Source organism: Hippoglossus hippoglossus, chromosome 22 (assembly GCF_009819705.1).
Source record: "Hippoglossus hippoglossus isolate fHipHip1 chromosome 22, fHipHip1.pri, whole genome shotgun sequence".
Lineage (NCBI taxonomy): Eukaryota > Metazoa > Chordata > Actinopteri > Pleuronectiformes > Pleuronectidae > Hippoglossus > Hippoglossus hippoglossus.
Genome location: NC_047172.1, coordinates 15,145,182 through 15,165,232, shown reverse-complemented (window position 1 = coordinate 15,165,232; position 20,051 = coordinate 15,145,182). Strand labels below are relative to the sequence as shown.

At 44.8% G+C, this 20,051-nt stretch overlaps 1 protein-coding gene across 3 annotated transcripts in view; it reads left to right on the top strand.

The window, feature by feature from the left end:
• The window catches only part of crim1 (cysteine rich transmembrane BMP regulator 1 (chordin-like)), a 36,874-nt gene extending 17,217 nt beyond the window's left edge, over positions 1-19,657 (top strand). The window contains exons 5-15 of one of the 3 annotated variants that reach the window (XM_034575807.1): positions 517-648; positions 3,193-3,396; positions 4,286-4,414; positions 5,153-5,306; positions 8,401-8,522; positions 10,744-10,962; positions 12,834-13,049; positions 14,893-15,114; positions 15,884-16,003; positions 16,394-16,572; positions 17,566-19,657. In XM_034575807.1, the coding sequence (XP_034431698.1) occupies positions 517-648; positions 3,193-3,396; positions 4,286-4,414; positions 5,153-5,306; positions 8,401-8,522; positions 10,744-10,962; positions 12,834-13,049; positions 14,893-15,114; positions 15,884-16,003; positions 16,394-16,572; positions 17,566-17,760 (1,892 nt within the window). In that variant the 3' untranslated portion in view covers positions 17,761-19,657. Of the gene's footprint in view, positions 1-516; positions 697-3,192; positions 3,397-4,285; positions 4,415-5,152; positions 5,307-8,400; positions 8,523-10,743; positions 10,963-12,833; positions 13,050-14,892; positions 15,115-15,883; positions 16,004-16,393; positions 16,573-17,565 lie in introns of all 3 variants that reach the window. The other 2 variants (XM_034575805.1, XM_034575808.1) reach the window with 2 other exon arrangements.
• Positions 19,658-20,051: the final 394 nt, after the last annotated feature.

Below are 20,051 nucleotides of genomic sequence, written 5' to 3'. Positions count from 1 at the left end.
CACTGAGCCCCAATTTTGCCAAAACCCTCTTAAGAACTCCGGTTTTATTTAATGCAGCACTGGAAGAGTCAAACACCTTCTTGAGTCCCTAATGGAGTCCCTAAAAGTGCTAATGGACTTGGCTTCACTGTCTATTAGATGCCACATGTCCAACATCACAGGCTCAACCTCAACCATCAGGGTCCACCTCGGCACCATTTGGTTCAGATTCACATCAACAGCAGAAAAAAGAATGGTTGTTTATGAATTTGTAATTGACTGTATACAGTTGGGACAGGCTCTCGCTCATCGAACTTGACGTTTGTGAAGATAAACTGCATTTTTCTGTCCTATAGTCATGAGGAGAAAGTTCTGGGGTTGATTCCTGCCAAATGTGAAGGACACCTGCCAGTGCGTTCGTCTGTCGAGTGTGTTAAGCATTATCTTCCCCACGTGGTCTTCGGCATCAGGTTGACGGCATCTGTCTTCATCGACTGCATCTGATTCTTGTTTTTTACTCATTCTTCTTCCCCTTAGTCTCCCCAAATTGCATCCACAACGGGAAGGAGTTCTCAGAGGGAGAGGTGTACCGCATGGACCCCTGCTGGCTGTGTCAGTGCCGAGGAGGAATCTCCTTCTGCTCCAAGGCAGAGTGCGCTGAGCTGGACTGTGAGAACTTCTACATTCCTGAGGGCGAGTGTTGCCCTGTCTGCTTAGGTACACGTCTTTAGTATTTCGCTGAGAAAGGGCAACATAATTCTTAATTCTGTAGAACAGGATGCTGTTAAAATGGGTAGATTTAGATCTATTCTCATGTTTTTTTTGACATATGCCACTGGAGATGTGGCATACAGGAGGCCTTGTGTGGCAGAGCGGAAAGTTGATGCCCGACGGGTATCGAGTCAAAATCAAAATCCACCTTGCCTGATACTTACCTCCAGTGACCCTACCTTAATGGCTTCCTCATATAACCAGCTTCCACAGTTGTTAACATACCTGGCATACTAAAGAGGCACACTAAAGAGCCAGCCTAGTGATTCATTTCCACTGGGGAGACTGCGGAACATAAAAACCCTTTTTTAGAGTGGACGGCTTGGCTTTGTAATATCGGGCCCTGGCTTAATAGAGGGGAGCCACTCCACAAAAACACATGTGCTCAAAGCCAGGTAGGGAGCTGTGATATGTGCACTTGGGATTGTTAAAAAATATGGCTTGCAGCGCATATGGCAGCCATATTACAGTCTGCCAGAAGCCTGTGGATGGAGACGGTTGCCAGCTTTGGCCTCTGCCTGCGTGGCTTCAGTCGATCGGGCTCATGAGATAGAGAAGAAGACAAACAGCGAAACTGCAGAGGAGATCATGTTAGGTCAGTGTTGGAGGTACACCTGGAATGTGCAGGCATTTAGATGGGATGGAATGCTTTCATCTTTTTCTTATGGAAAAGCTGCTCATGCTTAGTGCACGGCTCACTGCAGAGAACAAAGGCGGTTATGCTTTAAATCTGGATTAAGAGATGTATTAAATTAATAAAAAAAAAAAAAACAGGGTGTAACAAAAACAGCCGAGTCTGAATCGTGACTGGACAAACGTTTATCTATGATACCATGGTACCGTGGCTCTATCCCCTGATCACTACTGCGTATAGGCTCTCACTCCAAATGCGCAAAATGACAGCATTTGTATCCAGGATATTTTAGCTTCGTTTCTGGATAGTGGAAGGAGGTGGAGATGTCCATCTATTTCTATGATGCAGACATATTCACCATCACTATTTCATAAAGTCAAGTGTCCAAACTGGACTAAAAAAGTCTATGAATACAGGATTAATAAAGAAGTAATTGACCAAAAGAAAGCACGTGTTCATCTATTGCATAAATGTTTGGCAAGCTTGAATTGATTTGCCTTTTTTTTTACACGGGAAACTTGATGTTGTACCAGACTGTGAAAACAATCATGGAGAGGCATTGTCTTTGTAAACTAATGGAAATCTTGGCTTGGGCTTGGAAACAAAAAATGTCTGAAAGAAAGTTGCATTATGGGAAGTGTAGGCTTTGGGGTATTTGGAGTTTGACCAGTACTTTGGGGGGAAAAGTAGGATATCTGAGCTTCTGCGGCAGGGGTTGCAAATACTCTCAATTGTCTCTACTCTTTTTTTATCCGTCTCTTACAAGTCGCCCACCTTCATGGCAGCGAACTACCAAAATCCTGGATTGACCCTTGAACATTTTCATTATAAGGGTCACGGTACAGCATGCACGAGGTGTATACAGGGAGACAGAAAGAGATCCTGTTCATGTTAATCACAGCCAGATGGATTGAACTGCAGCAGCCAAACCTCCGCTGGGATCAGATAGGGCAATTAGGAGTCCTGTGTGAAGTATACAGCCCCCTTACTCCCTCTGACACACTTTCAAAAAGCTGCAGCGAACACGTAAACATGCAGAATCCTCTACACAACTGCTTTTGTTTTACTCCAACACACACGGAAACAAAACGCAGGGACCACCTTCTAACCTCTGTTGCTAATAAGAGCCGTAGCAAAAACAACAAAAAACTGTTTATAGGAAGTGGGGGGGAAAGTGGGCTTCCACAACTGAGCTCAGGCACGATACATCCCTTCATCCTGAGCCGAATGGCTGCACTATCGGGTTTTAAACTGTCAAACTTTACGGTTCCTACTAATGGCTACAGATCTAAAATATTCTTTCCTTTGTAGTGAGATTTATGGAATAAAACGCTGACCTGGACTTTAAACTCAGGAGTAACAGCTAAAACTCACATGGATGAGTTGGAGCTTTTAGCCGAGAGATTAGCGGCGGCTGTGGAGACCAGCAGTTATGGACGTCATCACCCCTTCACTCATTATGTCAATTTCTACATGAATAGTTATTGTTTCGCAAAACTATAAATTATATTATAAATCTAAATTAGTCATCTAAATTCAAACGTGTTCTCGCCATAGCTCTTGGTGACATACCAGTCTCCATATCTCGTTAGCTCCCTCATGGAGTATCCCACTTCTATCACCTCTGCACTCACCCTCCTGTCAATTCAGTTACAGTATAGGATTGTACTGTACAGTAGGATTGGACTGTGGTCTTGGTTCTAAACTCCATTCATTGCTGCCACATCACACTATTGAGCTAAGAATCGGATCAAAGATTCTCCTCTTCTCTTCTACTTTGTTCCCTAACCTACATGTGTGTCTCTCAGATGTGGAGCTGCTGTCGCTGGACAGCACTAAGGCCAGCTGCTGGTCGAATAATAAGCTGCGAGCGCACGAGGAGCAGTGGAAAGAGGACGACTGCACCTTCTGCCAGTGTGTGGATGGAGACCCGCACTGCACGGCCATGGCCTGCAAACAGAGCTGCCAAAACCCTGTCAAGATCCCCGGAGAGTGCTGCCCGTTCTGTGAAGGTACGGGGAGTCGGGTTGGGACTTCAAACCATATCTTTTATATTTATCATATCTGACGTATGGCTCATATCTATCTGAAATACGCAGTAGCCCGCATACCACATGTAGGAGGCTCCTGTGGCCCCGCAGCTTTGCTACAGAGGCCGTGTCGCCATGGGCTCATTAAAGCTGAGGCCACCGAGCATTCTTCAAGCTGCAGGGTTCTTTGTGTTCCTTTATTGCCCTTGCCCGCCAAAATGAGACCCACCTGTGTGTGTGTGTGTGTGTGTGTGTGTGTGTGTGTGTGTGTGTGTGTGTGTGTGTGTGTGTGTGTGTGTGTGTGTGCGTTAGGCTGTGGCGTGCTTTTAACACAGGAGGCACCATAATTGAAGTGGATCCTTTTTTTTGTGAGCATAATTAGTCACAGCTCATTGGCCCGCTCCTCCTACTGAACGTGGCAAGGGTCGTTTGACGGGAAAAGCTTTGGTGCATATGCTGTGTGTGTGTGTGTTGTTCTAAACTGCTCTCATTTGTTTTGGCCTCTCAACAAAGCTGGCTCTGATTCAAGTCTGGGCAGTGTCAGAGACAGACTTCATTCCTGATAGGGCTAAAACTTTAGACACATTCAACTTATTGATAGGAGACAGTTCAACGCTATATAAGAGACAGAGGTATAATCCCCTCTTACAGTGCGACCCACCCTGGTGTAATTGCTCTATATTTATCTGTAATTATTGTTTACTCCAAAATAATAGTGTAAATAGGTGCCTATTACAGCTGGCACAAAAAGCTTAGAGGGGATCCGAGCGCACATATTTCCAACCAGGAGGGATGTATTAAAAAAGAAATGTTTTGTTGCTGTTGCTCTCATGCAGACTTCTCACCCTCCATCGTCTCTTTTGTTCACCAGAGCCTTCTTATGAAACCGTCAGCCCCCTGCTGTGTCCTCCCCTGGAAAACTGCTCCCTGTCAGGGAACGACTGCCCCTACGGCTTCCAGCAGGACAGAAATGGATGTCTCCTCTGCCAGTGTCTCAGCAGTAAGTTCACTTTCCTCAGGCTGTGGCTACATCCATACAACCCCGCTACAGATACGCCCGGCGTCCACACTACTTCAGAATTACAAGCGTGGCTGACCCTGTTGTCTTTGCTAACAGCTGTTGTGCAGTTAAATTCTGTATTTTACAATGTTACAACTGCTTACATGAGTAGGAGACTAGCTATTATCCGAAAGATGTCCAGCAGCGTTTTCTGCAACTAACAACCAACTTACAATGCTTCCTGTTAAAATCGGCACATGTATGTCCAGTGTGTTGGGTCACGTGATTTTTTTTCCGGCACGTTAAAATGGACTGGGATTAAAACTGACACGGAGCAAAAAACGTTCATGTAGACAGGGATCGTTCTGGTTTAAAAATGACGCTTTTAAACGAAGACAGAGTAGTATGGATGTAGCCTGTGTTTGCACCTCAATGGTTAAAGTTTCAGGGGCTGACCTGCAGAAGTATGAACAAAATTTCCTTTTGACATGCTGCTTCTTGTGCTAGACATACAACATACACAACGTTTGCTCACACTGATGTCAAACTAATTTACCGACCACTCAGTTTTGACAACAGCAAAGACAAAGTATCTAATCATTGCCCCTTATTTGCACCCGCGGCCGCAGTCTTCGTCATAGGAATGTTCCCTAAACAGCCCCACAGTGACTCATTGCCTTTGCCTTTTGATGGATTGTTGTGCCCGTGATCAGATGACCTCTACCTCAACTCTTTCAGATGACTCCTGCCCCGAACTGGAAAGATACTGCTCCCTGCAATGCCCGATGGGATACGAGAGGGACGATTTTGGCTGTGAGGTGTGTGAGTGCAGCATCCCCATGCCCAAGTGCCGACCCCTGACCTGCACTAAGACCTGCCCTTATGGATATGTGTAAGTACACCCAGCGGCCACACTCATTTGTCATCGCTGTTTTCAGCCTGTTTTTAAAGGCGTCTGCGGCAGCCTGTGACGTATCGTGCAGATGCATGATGAACCCGTGCACTTTACCCTTACACACTAACGAGACAGGAAAATATGGATAATGGTGGATGTTTGGAAATTCTGTTTTGACAGTGAGAAGTGATGAGTTTCCATTATGATCAATGTACAATGTGAAGCACATCTTCACGTTTTACTCCAAAATGGAGGTTGCGCCACAACATCCCAGTGTTAAGGGGTTTCATTCCTGAAAGTATGAGTCAAGGTTCATGTCTTTGTCATGTTGTTTCAATTTGATCCGGTTAGTTTTGGTTTCACACTGTAGTTCTGGGAGCGTGTTGTCGATTCAACCATTGTCTTTTATGAATAAAGTGCATTTAAAAAAGCAGGGGGTAGTCTTTCCATTTGAATGGAGAGAAAAAATGAAAAGATTGATTTCTTTAATGTTAGTAATTTTGTATAATTCAGTATAATTCTGATCCACCAGCATCAACAACTTCAGATGCCGTACTCATCACTAGTTCAAATGCACCAAATGAACGCCGTGCCATTTAAACATTATACCATCAGAGGCGAAGAATTCAAGCGATCCTACGAGCTGCTTCCACTTCTTTTTCTTCTTCTATTGTTAAATACCATCTCAACTTCCTGCAATCCAAAAGTCCTGACTATCCAAACAAGTGTTTGCACAAGGCAACGAACCAATCTATGGTTTAATTTGATCCGTACCAAGACCACCCCTTTGGGTTGGACTCAATTTTGGTCCATTGGTCCGAACCGTGCTCAAAGGAACCTTTCACACCTGTAAATTTGGTTCAGACTAAATGGAAATGTCCAAAAGTCCGGACCAAACAAGGCAGGCGTGTCAGAGCCATTATATTTCCTAAATTGCATTGTCTTCCGGTCCCCTCCTGAATCTAAACAGCTTTTGTTCATTAAAGAAGTATTATATTATCAGGTGTTGCTCGGAGGTCAGGGCCTGTTTGGTCATGTTCAGGAGGAAGCACAACAGGCCACTGCAACAGTCGTTTGGCATCCAACATCAAAGGCCCTACCTTGGTGGCCAATCCCAGGTCTAAATCTGTGTGTGAGAGAGTGTGCCTGTGTGTGCACGTTATTCACTGTGAGGTCCATGCTGGCCTCTCAGTCCCCCCCCTACAATTCCTCTCCCCCTAATCCCATTTAACCCAATCAAACATCTGGAAGTGCTCTTTTCTGAGACATTTGGTCCCCAGGCACAACTCTCATTTCATAAATCATCGTCCTGTCTCAAAACAACGATCAAAAACACATCGCGACAAAAGCAGCATTTATAAAACGTATACAGGCCGTGCTCTCTGGAGCCGCTGCGCAAGATGGGACCGATATGTTGGGCGTGGGGTGCCAGAGGAGAGGAGAGGAGAGGAGAGGAGAGGAGAGGAGAGGGAAAAGAGGAGCAGGAAGTCCCGGCTTTATCCTTCATAAGCAGCTGTTTAAGTCAAGCCTCAGATGTCTAAAATCCTCTGAGAGCTTGCCAGCCCTACAATGCAGATCTGTCTTCTCACACAGGTCCCCTGCATGCAGCCACCACAAAGAAACAGAGACACAAAGGATCACTGTGTTTGCAATGCTTGTATTGATGACATCCTGTGAGTACTGTAATGTACATATTCCGAGCTGTGGGCGCCGGATGAATGTAAACCTTGTAAAGATTTTCCTAACAGTCTCTAGGTGAAGGGTAAGCTCAGGGTGGTTCTTACTATCGGGTCTTTTTGTGGGACACTACTGTGTTTTCCATCGTTCATAGCTCAAAATCATCGCTGTGACCACACGGGTCATGAGCGGTATTCCTCTGGCCATCACGGCTGCGGCGCACTGGAAATTGTGCAGAGCCAGCAGTCCCAGGGCCCGGGGGCCCCACCGGTGCCTCCCCAAGCCCCCTCTATCCCCCTGGAGCCCAAAGCGCTGCTTGGCATTCCACACACCATCTTTAAACAAAGCACTTGCTCTAAGGTCGCAGTACTCTCTGTCTCTGTATTTGTACAGTGACGCTCTGGCCAAGCCCTCGCAGTGCTGTTTCAAAAGCTGTTATTGCTGCTTCAGCATAGATAGGCTCCTGTGTTTGCTGAGGCCGACAATGCTCCGTCCCCTTCATGGGACACAGCACCGCTCCTCTTGGGCTCCAGGGCTTCCTTTTATTTACGTCGCTCCGGAGGATGAAGATTAATTGAGTCATTACTCAGGGGCCAAATGAGGCCACTGCTTCATTAAATAGGTATCATCACTTACCTGGAGGGTGGGAGAAAGAGATAGAGAGGGAGGCGAAGAGGTTGGGAGAAGATGAATGAGAAAGGAGGGAACATGGTGGGAGGGAGGATGAAAAATGCGAGATACAGGTCGTTCTTTCATCAGAGGTGAGGACAGTTTATCAACCTGCAGCTCATCCATGTTTTATTAGGCACATAACTGGATCCAACCATTTCCAGCCTCTGCAGCTTCGTCCTCCTCTTCCCTCTGTGTGTGAGGATAAGCCCGTGGTCAGCTCGGTACAATTATCACAGAACTTTTAAAAATCAACATGACCAGGCAAAAGGCCCTATCTCGCTTTCTCTTTCGGTTTTTCTGTGCTTCTCTCTACTCCCCCAATCAACATGTTTACACGAGTTCTTATCTGGCCCCTGCTCTTATGAGTCCGCCAAGGGCTTTTGGAGCAATAAGGATGGCAGCAGGGTGAATTGAAAGCATCTGAATTGGCTTTAGATTGCTGTTTTTGGAGTCTTTTGGGTTGGTATGATGTGCAAACCGCAGGGATCTCACATGTTGGCCTTTTATTTGGCCTTCTTCAAAGGCAGCTAATATAGGGAGGGGGAAAACAGGTCCAGATGTTGATTATGCCCGACTGGAGCATCTGGATCTCTGTATCTCGAGGCCCCATTGATCCATAGAACTCTCGTCTCGGAGATATCCTCGATGTGAAGCAATTATGAACATGAGTGATGTTGTTTACTTTCAAACATGCTCTCCAGATAATTGAATTGAAGTTGTGTCTGTGTTTGTTGCTACGCAGGAGGAACAAGCACGGCTGTGAGATGTGCCGCTGCGTCAAGTGCCCCCCCTTCACCTGTGACCAACACTGCAGCGATGGCTATCGACAGAACCGGAAGGGCTGCTCTGTCTGCATGTGCAAAGGTAACTGAGCTCTGTTTGGAGTCGAGATGCAAAATGTATTCACTTAAATGCAGTACAGCCACTTCCATGTGAAGATATTAAATTCATACAATAGGCCAGATTGACATAAAATGTAGAAATATACATTTATGGTTTTCCATAGGCTGGTACCTAATCATTTTAAAGTCATCTAAAGGCCTTTTTTCGGAGCCAATGCAACAACGCCAGCACTGCGCTCTGAAATCCATTCTTTTCAATGGCCTGTGCTACGCAAGGACGTTTTTTGTGGCGGTTCAATGTGCTGCTCAGCGAGTTTTCACTGGACGCTGGGACGATCACTTGCGTGTCTAATGGAAACGAAGCTTCCATCCAAGCAGAGAACAAACAGTGGAGGAAAAGCTCTGTGTATGTGTGTGTTCCCTTAATTATATGACACACGTTTTCATGTATATGGAGACTCCTTTTGAGTGATGTAGTCATGTCGGGTGTGTTGTAGGTGGGGAACATCAGTTATATGTTCCCCCTTCAGCCCTGCAGACCTAGTAACCTTTCTTAATTGAGGTGATGAGGTATTGTTTTCATACACATATTTTATATGTGTATATTATATACAGATTTAAACATTATCTCCCCGAGGGAGATTATGTTTTCACCTCTGCCCGTTTGTTGGTTGGTTTTGGTGTGGATCTGGATCTGGGAGTGGATCCAGGATGTTAAGGCGGCTGTTGGGCCTGGGCTGAGATATGCACCAGTCTGAATGTCATTGTAGTTGGGTATTTATTTCCCAATAATCAAATTAATTATAACACAGTGTATGACGATGCACAGTTCATGCATATTTAGAGGTCTATCATCTTTAAATATGTCTCTACTGAATGTCTTTCTAGATACAGTAACTGAAGTAGTTTCTGCTAAACATTTTTAAAACTGCGAATTCTTCTCTGATCCCAACAACCAGCATTTACCTTTTTTTCTCTGTAACGGCCTTAAGCCCTTAACGAGGACAAAATAACTACTTTCCACAGAATCCTCTGGAATCCACTGAACACATTCATGTTACATACACAGTGTAAACCTTTTGTATTTCGGACCCTGGTTATTATTAAACTTGTGTAGTCATGGTCCCCAGAGAGCGCGCCCTGCTTATTGTTGCAGGCTCCTGACCTTTCATGTACCAGCAGAGCGTAACACCCCCTCATAGATTATTGTGACATTTACCAAACATGCTCCCTAATGGATAAACCTTGTCACAATATACAGTGTGTTGGCAGTGGAGAGGCTGGAGGCTGGAGGCAGATAGGGGATCTCCGTTCGCAGTTTGAATCCACTGAGCTGCAGCTTTGATTTCCGCTGACCTTTCACTGCTCCGACATGGAGACTTTTATGTTCTGCTTGTTTTGGTTCCTGTTGGTGTTTAGCTTCATACAGAGGGACTGTGTGCGCAGCTCTATTTAGATATGTGTGCAGATGCCATATTTATGCCCTGCCATGTTTTATGTGATGTGTTTATTTTGCCAGTTTGGCTGCATTATAAATATGTCAGGCCCAAATATACTTTTCGGATCAGTACATGTGGTTCCTCATCACACAGAGACCAGTGTTACCTACTGCAAATAAACCTGTTTACCTGATGTTGAAACTCTTGGATCAGTCTCTGTGTAGACTGTTTATCTACTCAAGGATAGACCTTTTTTTATGGAGCATGTTAATATACGTGTGTTTTTGAAAGATTAAAATAAAAGATAATAGATCTCTGAATATGAATGAGCTGTGCAATGTCATACACTGTGTCTTATAAATTTGTTTATTGGAAAATTAAACCAAAACTAGACTGGCACTGAGTAGAGTGCATAGCTCAGCCAAGACCCAACAGTCCCCTTATGAAACCACTTTCAAATTTACGAGATCCAGATTTCTATTTGGATCTGCACCAAATTACACACACTCATAAATATCGGTCCCCTAAACATTTCAAGATTCATGAATTATTCTGTGAGAAATCAACGGAAAAGTTGAAAATGTGAAAGAAAGTGAAAACAAATTACTGGATCTTCCCCATGATCTCGATCCGCATCAAAATTTAATGGGTTCTTTCCTTCCACCTCGTTTCATGACATTTGAATTCACGAGCCATCTTGTCATAACTGGCTACGTTTCTTTTTTGGAATTTTGTTTTGCACAGCTATTCCACATGTCCTTGTCCCGCTCCCTAATGTCTGCACGTTCACATTTGTGTCTCCAGAAAGCAGCCACGTCCCGAGCACCACCGCCCTGGCCCCGACGCCCATCTACTGCCTCACCTCCAACGGGCGCCGGTACGAGGAGGGCGACGGCTGGCACGACGGCTGCCGCGACTGCTACTGCCACTCAGGCCGGGAGATGTGCGTGCTCATTTCCTGTCCCGTACCCAGCTGTGCTCACCCAGTGGTCAGGCTTGACCAGTGTTGTCCTACGTGTGAGGGTACGTCTCTTTTCATATATTCAAACAAGACTTTATATTATGTTATTCAATATATTTCACGACCAATATAAAAGGATATTTCCTGGTTATTACCGTTGTCCGTCTGTTGGTAAGATTACGCAAAGAACTACTGAACCAATTGTCTTTAAACCTGGTGGAGGGTTAGGGTGCTGGCCAAGAAAGAACACATTAACTTTTGGAGCAGATTTGATGAAGGGGAAAGATCTATGAATTCCTTTTCAATTTTTTTTCATTTTTCAAAATACTTGGGAATTTTTGGGGAATCTTAATGAGCAACGTCCGGCATATTTACAGTGCTAATATCTATGAACAGGTGAAATATTTTCATATTTTCGTAGTTTTGCTCATCACTCCTATCGGTAATAATACACTGAACTCTCCAAGTGACATCACTCCAAGGGATGGAACATAAGACAGAGACGATCAAATCAGTTTCAAACAAACCCTCAGGTTAGTCAAACTCATTTCAAAGAGTTAATGAAGGAGAATGACACTCAAGCTCTCCATTAAAACATCCAATTTACAGAGTGACTTTATGGTTCCCCCACTGACCATATGTCATAGCTGAGCACACACAGCTTCTTGTGTAATGAGTGATTAAGTCAACGTCTCACTTCCATGACTTCATGAGAGCAATCCTGCCGTGTGCCCACATCTCAGCATTTACATCCTGTGAGCGCAGTGTTGTCATAACCGATAAAAACGGTTTCCAGAATTAGGAAAATAAAGTTTGAACTAGAAAGGCACTCAGTAGAGCGTATACCTCCACCAAGGCCCAACAGTCCTTCGTTTAAATTCACGAGATCAGGACCATTTATATGGATCTGCAACACATTGCACACATTCATGAATATCAGTCCCCGAAATGTTTCTCTGAGAAATCAATGAAAATGTGGAAAAACGAATGAATTGTGCAATATTAAAGAAAAATAAATCCTGGATTCGCCCCCTGATCTGGATCCACTCCAAAGTTGAATGGGTTCTTCTTCCCTGACACATACCACATCCTTCCACCAGGTTTTTTGTGTTAATCTGTCCAGTCATTTTTGCGTAAACATAACCTCCTTTGAAAACTAATTCTTCCATCGGTTAAAGATCCGTTTGAATCATTCATTCTCGGAGCGGGCCTTTGGTCTCACTCAATTACTTCTTCAGAATCAGTCGCGGCTCGGTCACACGCTCACAGGCGCGCACACACACATCTGGCACTGCGCAGCCCATCGTCCCCTCGCAGCTCATTCAGCCGAGAGCTCCGGGTCATTAGTCCGCTTTTAAGCCCTCGACTTGCCCACCACTTACACTCGCAGACACACAGTCTCTGTCTGTTTCTCTAAAAATGGAAGAGGCCCACTGATCCACACCCATACTTTTTTTTTTTTTCATCCACAACCCTCCGACTCATGCGGTGTATTTATGGAGGAGTGACTCAGCTGGCTGTTCAAATATTTAGCAGTGAAAGAATGTCTACAACTTTCAGAAGCTACGCACACGCTGCAGTCGGGGGACAACGGGCTAACTCTTCGCAGATGTCTGCTACTCAGCTGGACAGAAAGATGTTTTCAAATAGATGAGTGTCAAAACATAACTTGGACACCGCCCTGCGCTGCCTGGCCTGAGGCTGCTTTCTAACGTACGGCCGCTCTCCCACGGATCCTCACATCTAGAAACCCTTGAGAGTCAGTTACTCTCTCTAGAGAATCTTTGTTTCCCGTAAATTATCATGTAACGCTCATTGTCCCGAGCTAAATGAATGAATGTTTGGCACTGAGAACACCAACAGAATGTGAATTTGATGGCAACGCACACATGACTGTCTCCCTTATTTCTCCCCCTCTCCTCTAACTCTGCAGATGAGTCAGGCAGCGGTCAGCCAGAGGGGATGGACATGGTGGTGTGCAGAGCCCCCGGGGGGGAGTTCTACGTGGAGGGGGAGACGTGGAACCTGGACGAGTGCACACGCTGCACCTGCAGGAAGGGACGCGTCCTGTGCGACACAGAAGTGTGTCCCCCCGCTCTGTGCCAGACTCCGACCAGGAACAAGGACACCTGCTGCCACGTTTGTCCAGGTAACGGAATACAAAAAGACATGAAAGAAGGGGGGGGGGAATTGGAAAAGGCGTATAAATCTGTTTGGGATATGCTATCAGCTGGTGGCTTTCAAAGGTCTCGCATGTTGCACTTTGTCAGGCCGTTTTATAGCAGGCACACAGGCTCATAAAGAAACCAGCCAGGACCGGTTGGGTTTACACAGGGCTCCTCGGGGGCAGGCGGCAGCAGCACATGTGGACGGCTCTCACCCAGCGGTTCATACCGGAGTCTAACACTCTTACTGCTGGAAAGCCAAGAATGTAACTAATCTCTCCGGATCTGCCCCGTTCATTTGCATCGGTTATGGGAATACACTCTTGACGCAAATGTCAAGGCAAACACTGACAAAAAAAATCCCCACAAGCATATTTTATTTACAACTGCACCCAAACACTCGAAGCCTCTTTCTCACACTCCTAAAAAGAACGTATCCCAGGCACTCCCGAGCATGAGGCCCACAAATCAGCGATGCATGACTGCGCCTGAGAGCTGCTGCTCCTTCTGGAGAATGCCGGCCCGCCTTATCGCTGCATCTCCCCTCACAAAAGCAGATTGTCAGAGGCCGGCCTTTGATATATGTATGGGCCTGGTCACCAGGAATGTGGGAATAAGAGACATCACACTGACAGGCCCCATGATGTATGGTTACAGTAGGCAGTGCAGTGTTTACATGTGAAGTAAGTCGGAGAGGGCCGTGGATCTCAGGCCCTGCGGAGAGACAGATAAGGTCTGAGACTGGTTTGACATCTGTCGTATGGAGTCACTTATGTTTGTCTTTAACGTTCAGTAAAGCGTCTTATCTTGAACGCAACCCTACAGGCCCAACAACCAGTGTGGATCAGGATGTTAAACAGCAGGGCTGAACCGCATGAGTCATGTGGAAGCAGGCGTCTCCATGTGGGTATATACAACACAGACTATAATAAATAATACAAACTTTATTGCTATAGCTCCTTTCATAACTAGAGTAACTCACACAATTAAATATAAGTGCAAAACTAGCAAGTCATAGAAAAGCCAAATCTCACTCAGCAGTGCGATAAATTAAAACAGATAAAATAACAGCATTAAAACAATATAATAAATATAAAAAAACATACAATTATAAAACTATAAAAATGTCAGTCTTTTCAGGTGAACTTTTACCCACTTTTTCAAACGAGACACTGATTCTACTGATCTGATGTTGAGGGAGCGTTTGTTTGTAACCTCTAACCTCTAACCCTAACCCTAATCTAAAAGCATGATCCCCTTTAAACCTTTATCGTCGGACTTTAAACAGCGTTTGATTCTCTGATCTCAGGCGTCTCGGAGCAGAGTAAAGGGTTAAAAGATCTGCAACACGAAGCGGAGCCACACAAAAGTGATCGATACATTCTTAAACCACTGAAGTGGAAGTGGAGCCAGTGAAGCTCGGCTGGGACTGGAGAGATGTGTTCTCTTGGTCGGGTGTTTGTAAGATGAATTGCCTCAGTCCAGGCTGGAGGAGATGAGGGTGTGGATGAGTTGTTCTATGTTTTGGTGGCGCATGGGTTTGACTTTAGCAATATTTCCGATTTGGAAATAGCAGGATTGAACAAGGATCTTAATGTGCTGATGGAAGTCGCGATATTGAGCAAAAACAAATAAGTTTCTCGCCGAGCGTCATGTTGGTTTTCTCGTGGTCCAAGACTAAATTAGTTTTTCCTTCCAAAAAGGCAAATGATAAGTTAAACTGTAGCTCAAACCATACACTACCAAGCCCTGTTAAGTTCCATGTCTTAACTTTAACACTTGTATACTTTTATGATTGACTCTATTTATACCTGCGTGTAACCACAGAGGAGACGCTGAGCCCCTTGCTGCCGGTGAACAACAGCCAGCAGGAGTACTGCATAACCAGCGACGGGGACGTGCTGCTGGCTGGAGACTCCTGGAAGGCAAACGCCTGCACCAGCTGCACCTGCAACAACGGCACCATTCAGTGTTTCTCTCAGCGCTGTCCCGCTGCCAACTGCAGGGTGCCCGTCTTACGCAAGGGCCAGTGCTGCCCACACTGTCTCGGTGAGTCCTTCGGTGTCGCCTTGTGCCAAAGTTGTCTCCAGACTTCAGAGTATTTTTTGTTTGACTAAAAATAAATGAGAATGTGAGTTTTCTAGTTTAAGGTGTAGTTTATGTAAAGCTTCCACATGCTGAGAAGAGCTGTCAAACTTGTGTAGAACTACCATTACTTATAGAACAAGCGGTGCCACTGGAACAAGGCACAGCCTGTTGTTGGGAAGGTTATAATTCATAATGCTGCACGTCACCGAGAAAACGACGGTTTCCAGACTGCATATGTGTGTGTATGTTTGTTCATAAGTCCTCGCCACTCTGGCGCTACACGGGCAAACACAATCATTCGGAATAACATTCCATGTGACACACACACACACACGGTGCACTCGGAGCAAAAACATTCCTCGGGCATCCGCACATTCACACGTGTTTCCTGTCCCCGGCTGAAGCGGCCCGCGACGCTCTCGCTCTGTGGCGGCGCAGGAAGTCAAAGCTCCATGTCAGCTTTTCCTATAGAGGAAAACCTCGGCATAGGCTCCCATTGTTCACCCTGATATGAAGCCGTTTCACCGGCTCTTTTGTTTCTCCTATTTGCCCGGTGGAAAACACAGCTTATTTTAACGCAACGCCTTCTACAGAGTGGTGCAGTGGAAGTTAGGACAGTTCCTATAAACACGGCTTATCGAGCAGACACCAGGGAGTTCACACACTCGCTCACAGTTGGATGTTTACACACCAGTCATATTGGTAACTGATCTCAATCCTGTCTGCGCAGAACTCACAACATCAGTGCCGGTGATGGTTTCCACCAGCGTCCGACAGAAGACGGTCACGACAGTGGAGAGCGCGGTGTGGATCACCACTGTCACTGTGCCGCCCATCATCGCCGAAACAGGTACCTGCTCATTAAACCCAATGTCTTCATTACTCCCTTCTCAAGTTAACACACTGCGTAGTAGTAACCTCATTGTGTTTATTTGGCATCATTGCTCGACAGCTCCTGCCAATCCCTGGGAGTGTTTACACCAGTGGAGGGTGTAGTGAAATGTAAACTAGCTAAAACAATTATGACAAATGAACACTGACCTAATGTGATCTCTCTCGAGACCTCCAGCGTTCATTTTTCAGCAATGAGCACCGAGCGGGGATATCTGCCAAATGCCAAAGCAAAGACATCATCCCTTTTGAATGTAGTGAATGCACATAGTACAACAATGACGTGAGAAGTGAGACAAGCTCCCCGTGCGGGGATGGAAATCTAATCAGCGTTGTCTGTGTCCCACAGATGAGCCAGGATTGGGTGAGAACTACCCCAGCCAAACAGAGATGGCCCTCATCTACCAATCAGCTGCCTGGATCCTGGCGGGGCTCCTCCTAGCCATCATCATCTTCCTCATCGTGGCGTTACTCATCAACAAGAAGAAGAAGTGGGTGCAGATGTCCTGCTACAGCGCACCAAAGAAGGTAACCCTCGCTATCTGCACATCACATAAATCAACTCTTTTATGTTGAAGCCGTGGATTAAAAAGGTGCTAAATTTAAGCAGCTGCCTTCACATAAACAACAGAGTTGATATGTGGAGGGGTCATGGGGGGGGGGGGGGGTCAAACCTGCCATGATGTCAGGATTAAGGTGCTTTTCCTTTGTCCCGCACTTTCAACTGGAACATGGTCCTAAAGTCTGTAGCCCCACCATGAAATGAGATTGAGGTGTCAGGGAAAGTATTGCAAGGGACTGTTTTCAGAAGTCATATTGTTATGACAGAGTATTGGGGCCAGTTAAAGGGGAAAGAATGCAAATTTGAGAATAAAGTCGTAATATTACAAATATGAAGTCATTATATCGCAAGAGTAAAGTCATAATTTTTGGTTGCATGTCATTTTTTATGGCCGTATGAGAAGATCGGCACGCGCCTGTGTTAAAACGAGGAACGCAAAGTTTCTCAAGTAACAAAATGCATCATCCTTCACATCAGCACCACACTATCAAAAGTATCAGCCCTTTGAAGAGATTGTGAAAGAGCCCGTCTATTTCCAAGAAACAACCACAGACGGCCGCTTTTGTGATGGAGGAAATGTTTGTTAGCGGTCGACTCTAAAGTTATTATTGGTTACATCTGCTGATGTTCAAAGGGATCTCTCTGTTTCTCAAGAAACAATCAGATTGAATCAAGATTTTGGATCCATGAGTGGAACTTAGACCAGCGCATGTTCAACTTGCTGTTTATTTCCTTTTTTCCAATTTTCCATTTTATTCTAGTAATATTTATACTATTACTATTTTCTTGTTTAATTATAACTTTATTCTCACAATTTTACGGCTTTGTCAGAATTTTGTCTTTAATATTTACATTTGTATATTTTCACAAAAGCAGTTTTTTAATATAAATTATCAAGCTTCTATCCCCCATGTTCTGCTGCTAAAAATTAAAACTAATTTGAATATCTCTCTCCTCAGACGGTGATCCTAAAGAAGCATGTCAACAAGAACTCCGTGGTCTACATGGAGCCCTCCAAGGAGAACAAATTTCAGAACGTGAAGAACGACTGCGGCATCATCCACTTCTCTCCAGACCTGGGCTCCCCCTGCGCGGACAAGATGACCATCCCCAGGGCCAAGCTGAGCATGGGCAAAGACTGGACGTCGCGTTAAAGCACGGACACACACATACACACCACTCAAGACTCTGCAGATCAGAGCTGTCCAACACCTCCTCCTCTCTCTTACTGCTGTATCCTCGGGCCGCCACCATGTTCCCACCCTTTTCTCTGTGTGACAGCAAAACCGAGGGTGCTCCACGAGAGACAAAGCCAGTCACCTTGGGTTTCTTTTTATCGCATGTACGTATTCTTCTGTGTTTGGCGGAGTGAGACGCTGGCAGGTGGACGGACGGGGTGGACATGCAAAGGACACGGCCACTCTGCTTTAAAAGAGAGAAAGAGGCAGCCAGCGAGACTCCTCTGTCCGAATCAGACTTTGACTGTGAATTGTAATATTTTTTTGCTTAATGTTGCCTCCTTGGAAACTGGAACGTGGAGGCAGTGAGCGGGGCGTTAAAAAGCTTTAGGACAAACAGGGGTTTGAGCTGTAGTTTGAAGGGGACAGGAGAGAGGAGACTGCCCACCTGAGTGCTGCAGTGTTTCATGGATGTAATCAGTAGCATCAGCAGGGAGGCCAAAGGAACTGATAATCCACCTGGATCGAAATGAGTCCAGCAGCCAAATCGAGTCAACAGGCTTTATACAGAATATATAGACCCGCAGATCCAAACCCCTGCTTTAGAATGTGTGGTTTCCATCTTTAGTTTTTGTATATTTCTACAGTATTTGTACTAGTTGAAATGTTGTTCTTGGCCGCCTTTCGTTTGTATCATGGATGTCTCCATGGGGCCAGATAGAATCATTTTTGAAAATGCCCTTTTAAGCATTCCTTCGCCTCATTTTCAGGAAGGACACTCATCCCATGCAACAGCTTCTTCTTTCTACCTTTAAATGACCCGAGTCATTCCATTCAGAAAACCCCCAACCACGTACTGTAACTGTACGAGAAAAACAAATACGTGAATTTTTCCCTCTAATCTGGTCCACAAGGCGATAAGCCAACAATCTTCACACAGCATCTCCACTCGGGCTCGTATGAGCTTGGCTCCTCCGTCAGTTGTATTTCATCAAGTCAGGAATCGCAGCAGGGTTGTAGATGAAGTGGAGTGATGCTGGTCCGGGAGGAATGTCAGTTTTATTGACTGCAGAGGAGACCTGAGAGGAATGGCTTTGATAGCGTGCCTCACTTCATCGCTTCATTCACGGCTCTGTGTGTCTGTGTGTGGAGCTACCGTTCACACGGAATGTTACTGATGGTTAATAATACGCCTTAATTCTATAGCCTTAATACATTTCCTTTCATATCTTTCATTTAATAACTGTTAGCCCATAATGAAAAAGAAGTAATTTATTCACCCATTATTAAGATGAACAGATTAGGTTGGACAGCGTCACTGATGGTTCTCATCAGCTCTTCATTATACTAGTGAATTATATGATGTGGGGACATGAGTTTTACTGTTTGTAACTGTACAAAATGGTACACATTACAATGTTAGGAGCATGTTCAAGAGACGTAGCACTTTTTCTTTGGAGCCAGTGTTTTTTAAGAAAGCCCACTGCAGGATTCTTGGAGGGATAAAGGCCCTAATCAGGGATTTGATAGGCATATTAAGCACACCACGTAAACCACTCGAGTGAACACGCTGCTGCAGTCTAGAGGCTCCGCACCAATCTGATCAGCACGGTGAAGGCTGGACTCCGAGAAGCGTTGTGAAACAAACCGAGGTTTCGTAGAAAAGTGTGGATCAAGAGTTCTCAATCCATTGCCAATTTCTCAAAACAAAGAACATTCTGATGCCAAAATTGGTTTGAGACCAATTAATACTGAAGTGTTTTCTTAGTAACAGTAGATTTATCTGTTTGAATCATGACCATGTGCTTTAAAATGAAGAGGTGACTGTAAAAGCTTACGCAATTCTTTGTTCTTCTATGTGTAAAAAAAAAAAAATTTGAAAAAAAAAAAAGTAGTTTAAATTAGTAGGACAGAAGATACCTTATTTATTTTTTCACATAGCTTTATTTATTAATACTAAACTATAGTTTGAGAATTTTTTTTTTGTCTTTTTTGAAAAATGATCTTTTGGTAGCTAAAGCTGCTGTACATTGTAGACCATTTACCATTTGTATCTGCTATATTCTATTCAACCTTATTTATTTCACTGTTGCAGACCCTGTAAATATGTTTCCTAGATGATGAACTGTAACATTTACACTTATTTTGAAAAATAAATGTGTGAACCAAAGTGGCTCTGGGTGGTGATACTCTGAGGTGCAGTGATGTCATCTAATGTGTTATCTGTTGGTGGTTTTCTATCTCACCTGCAGACTCACGCACATCTG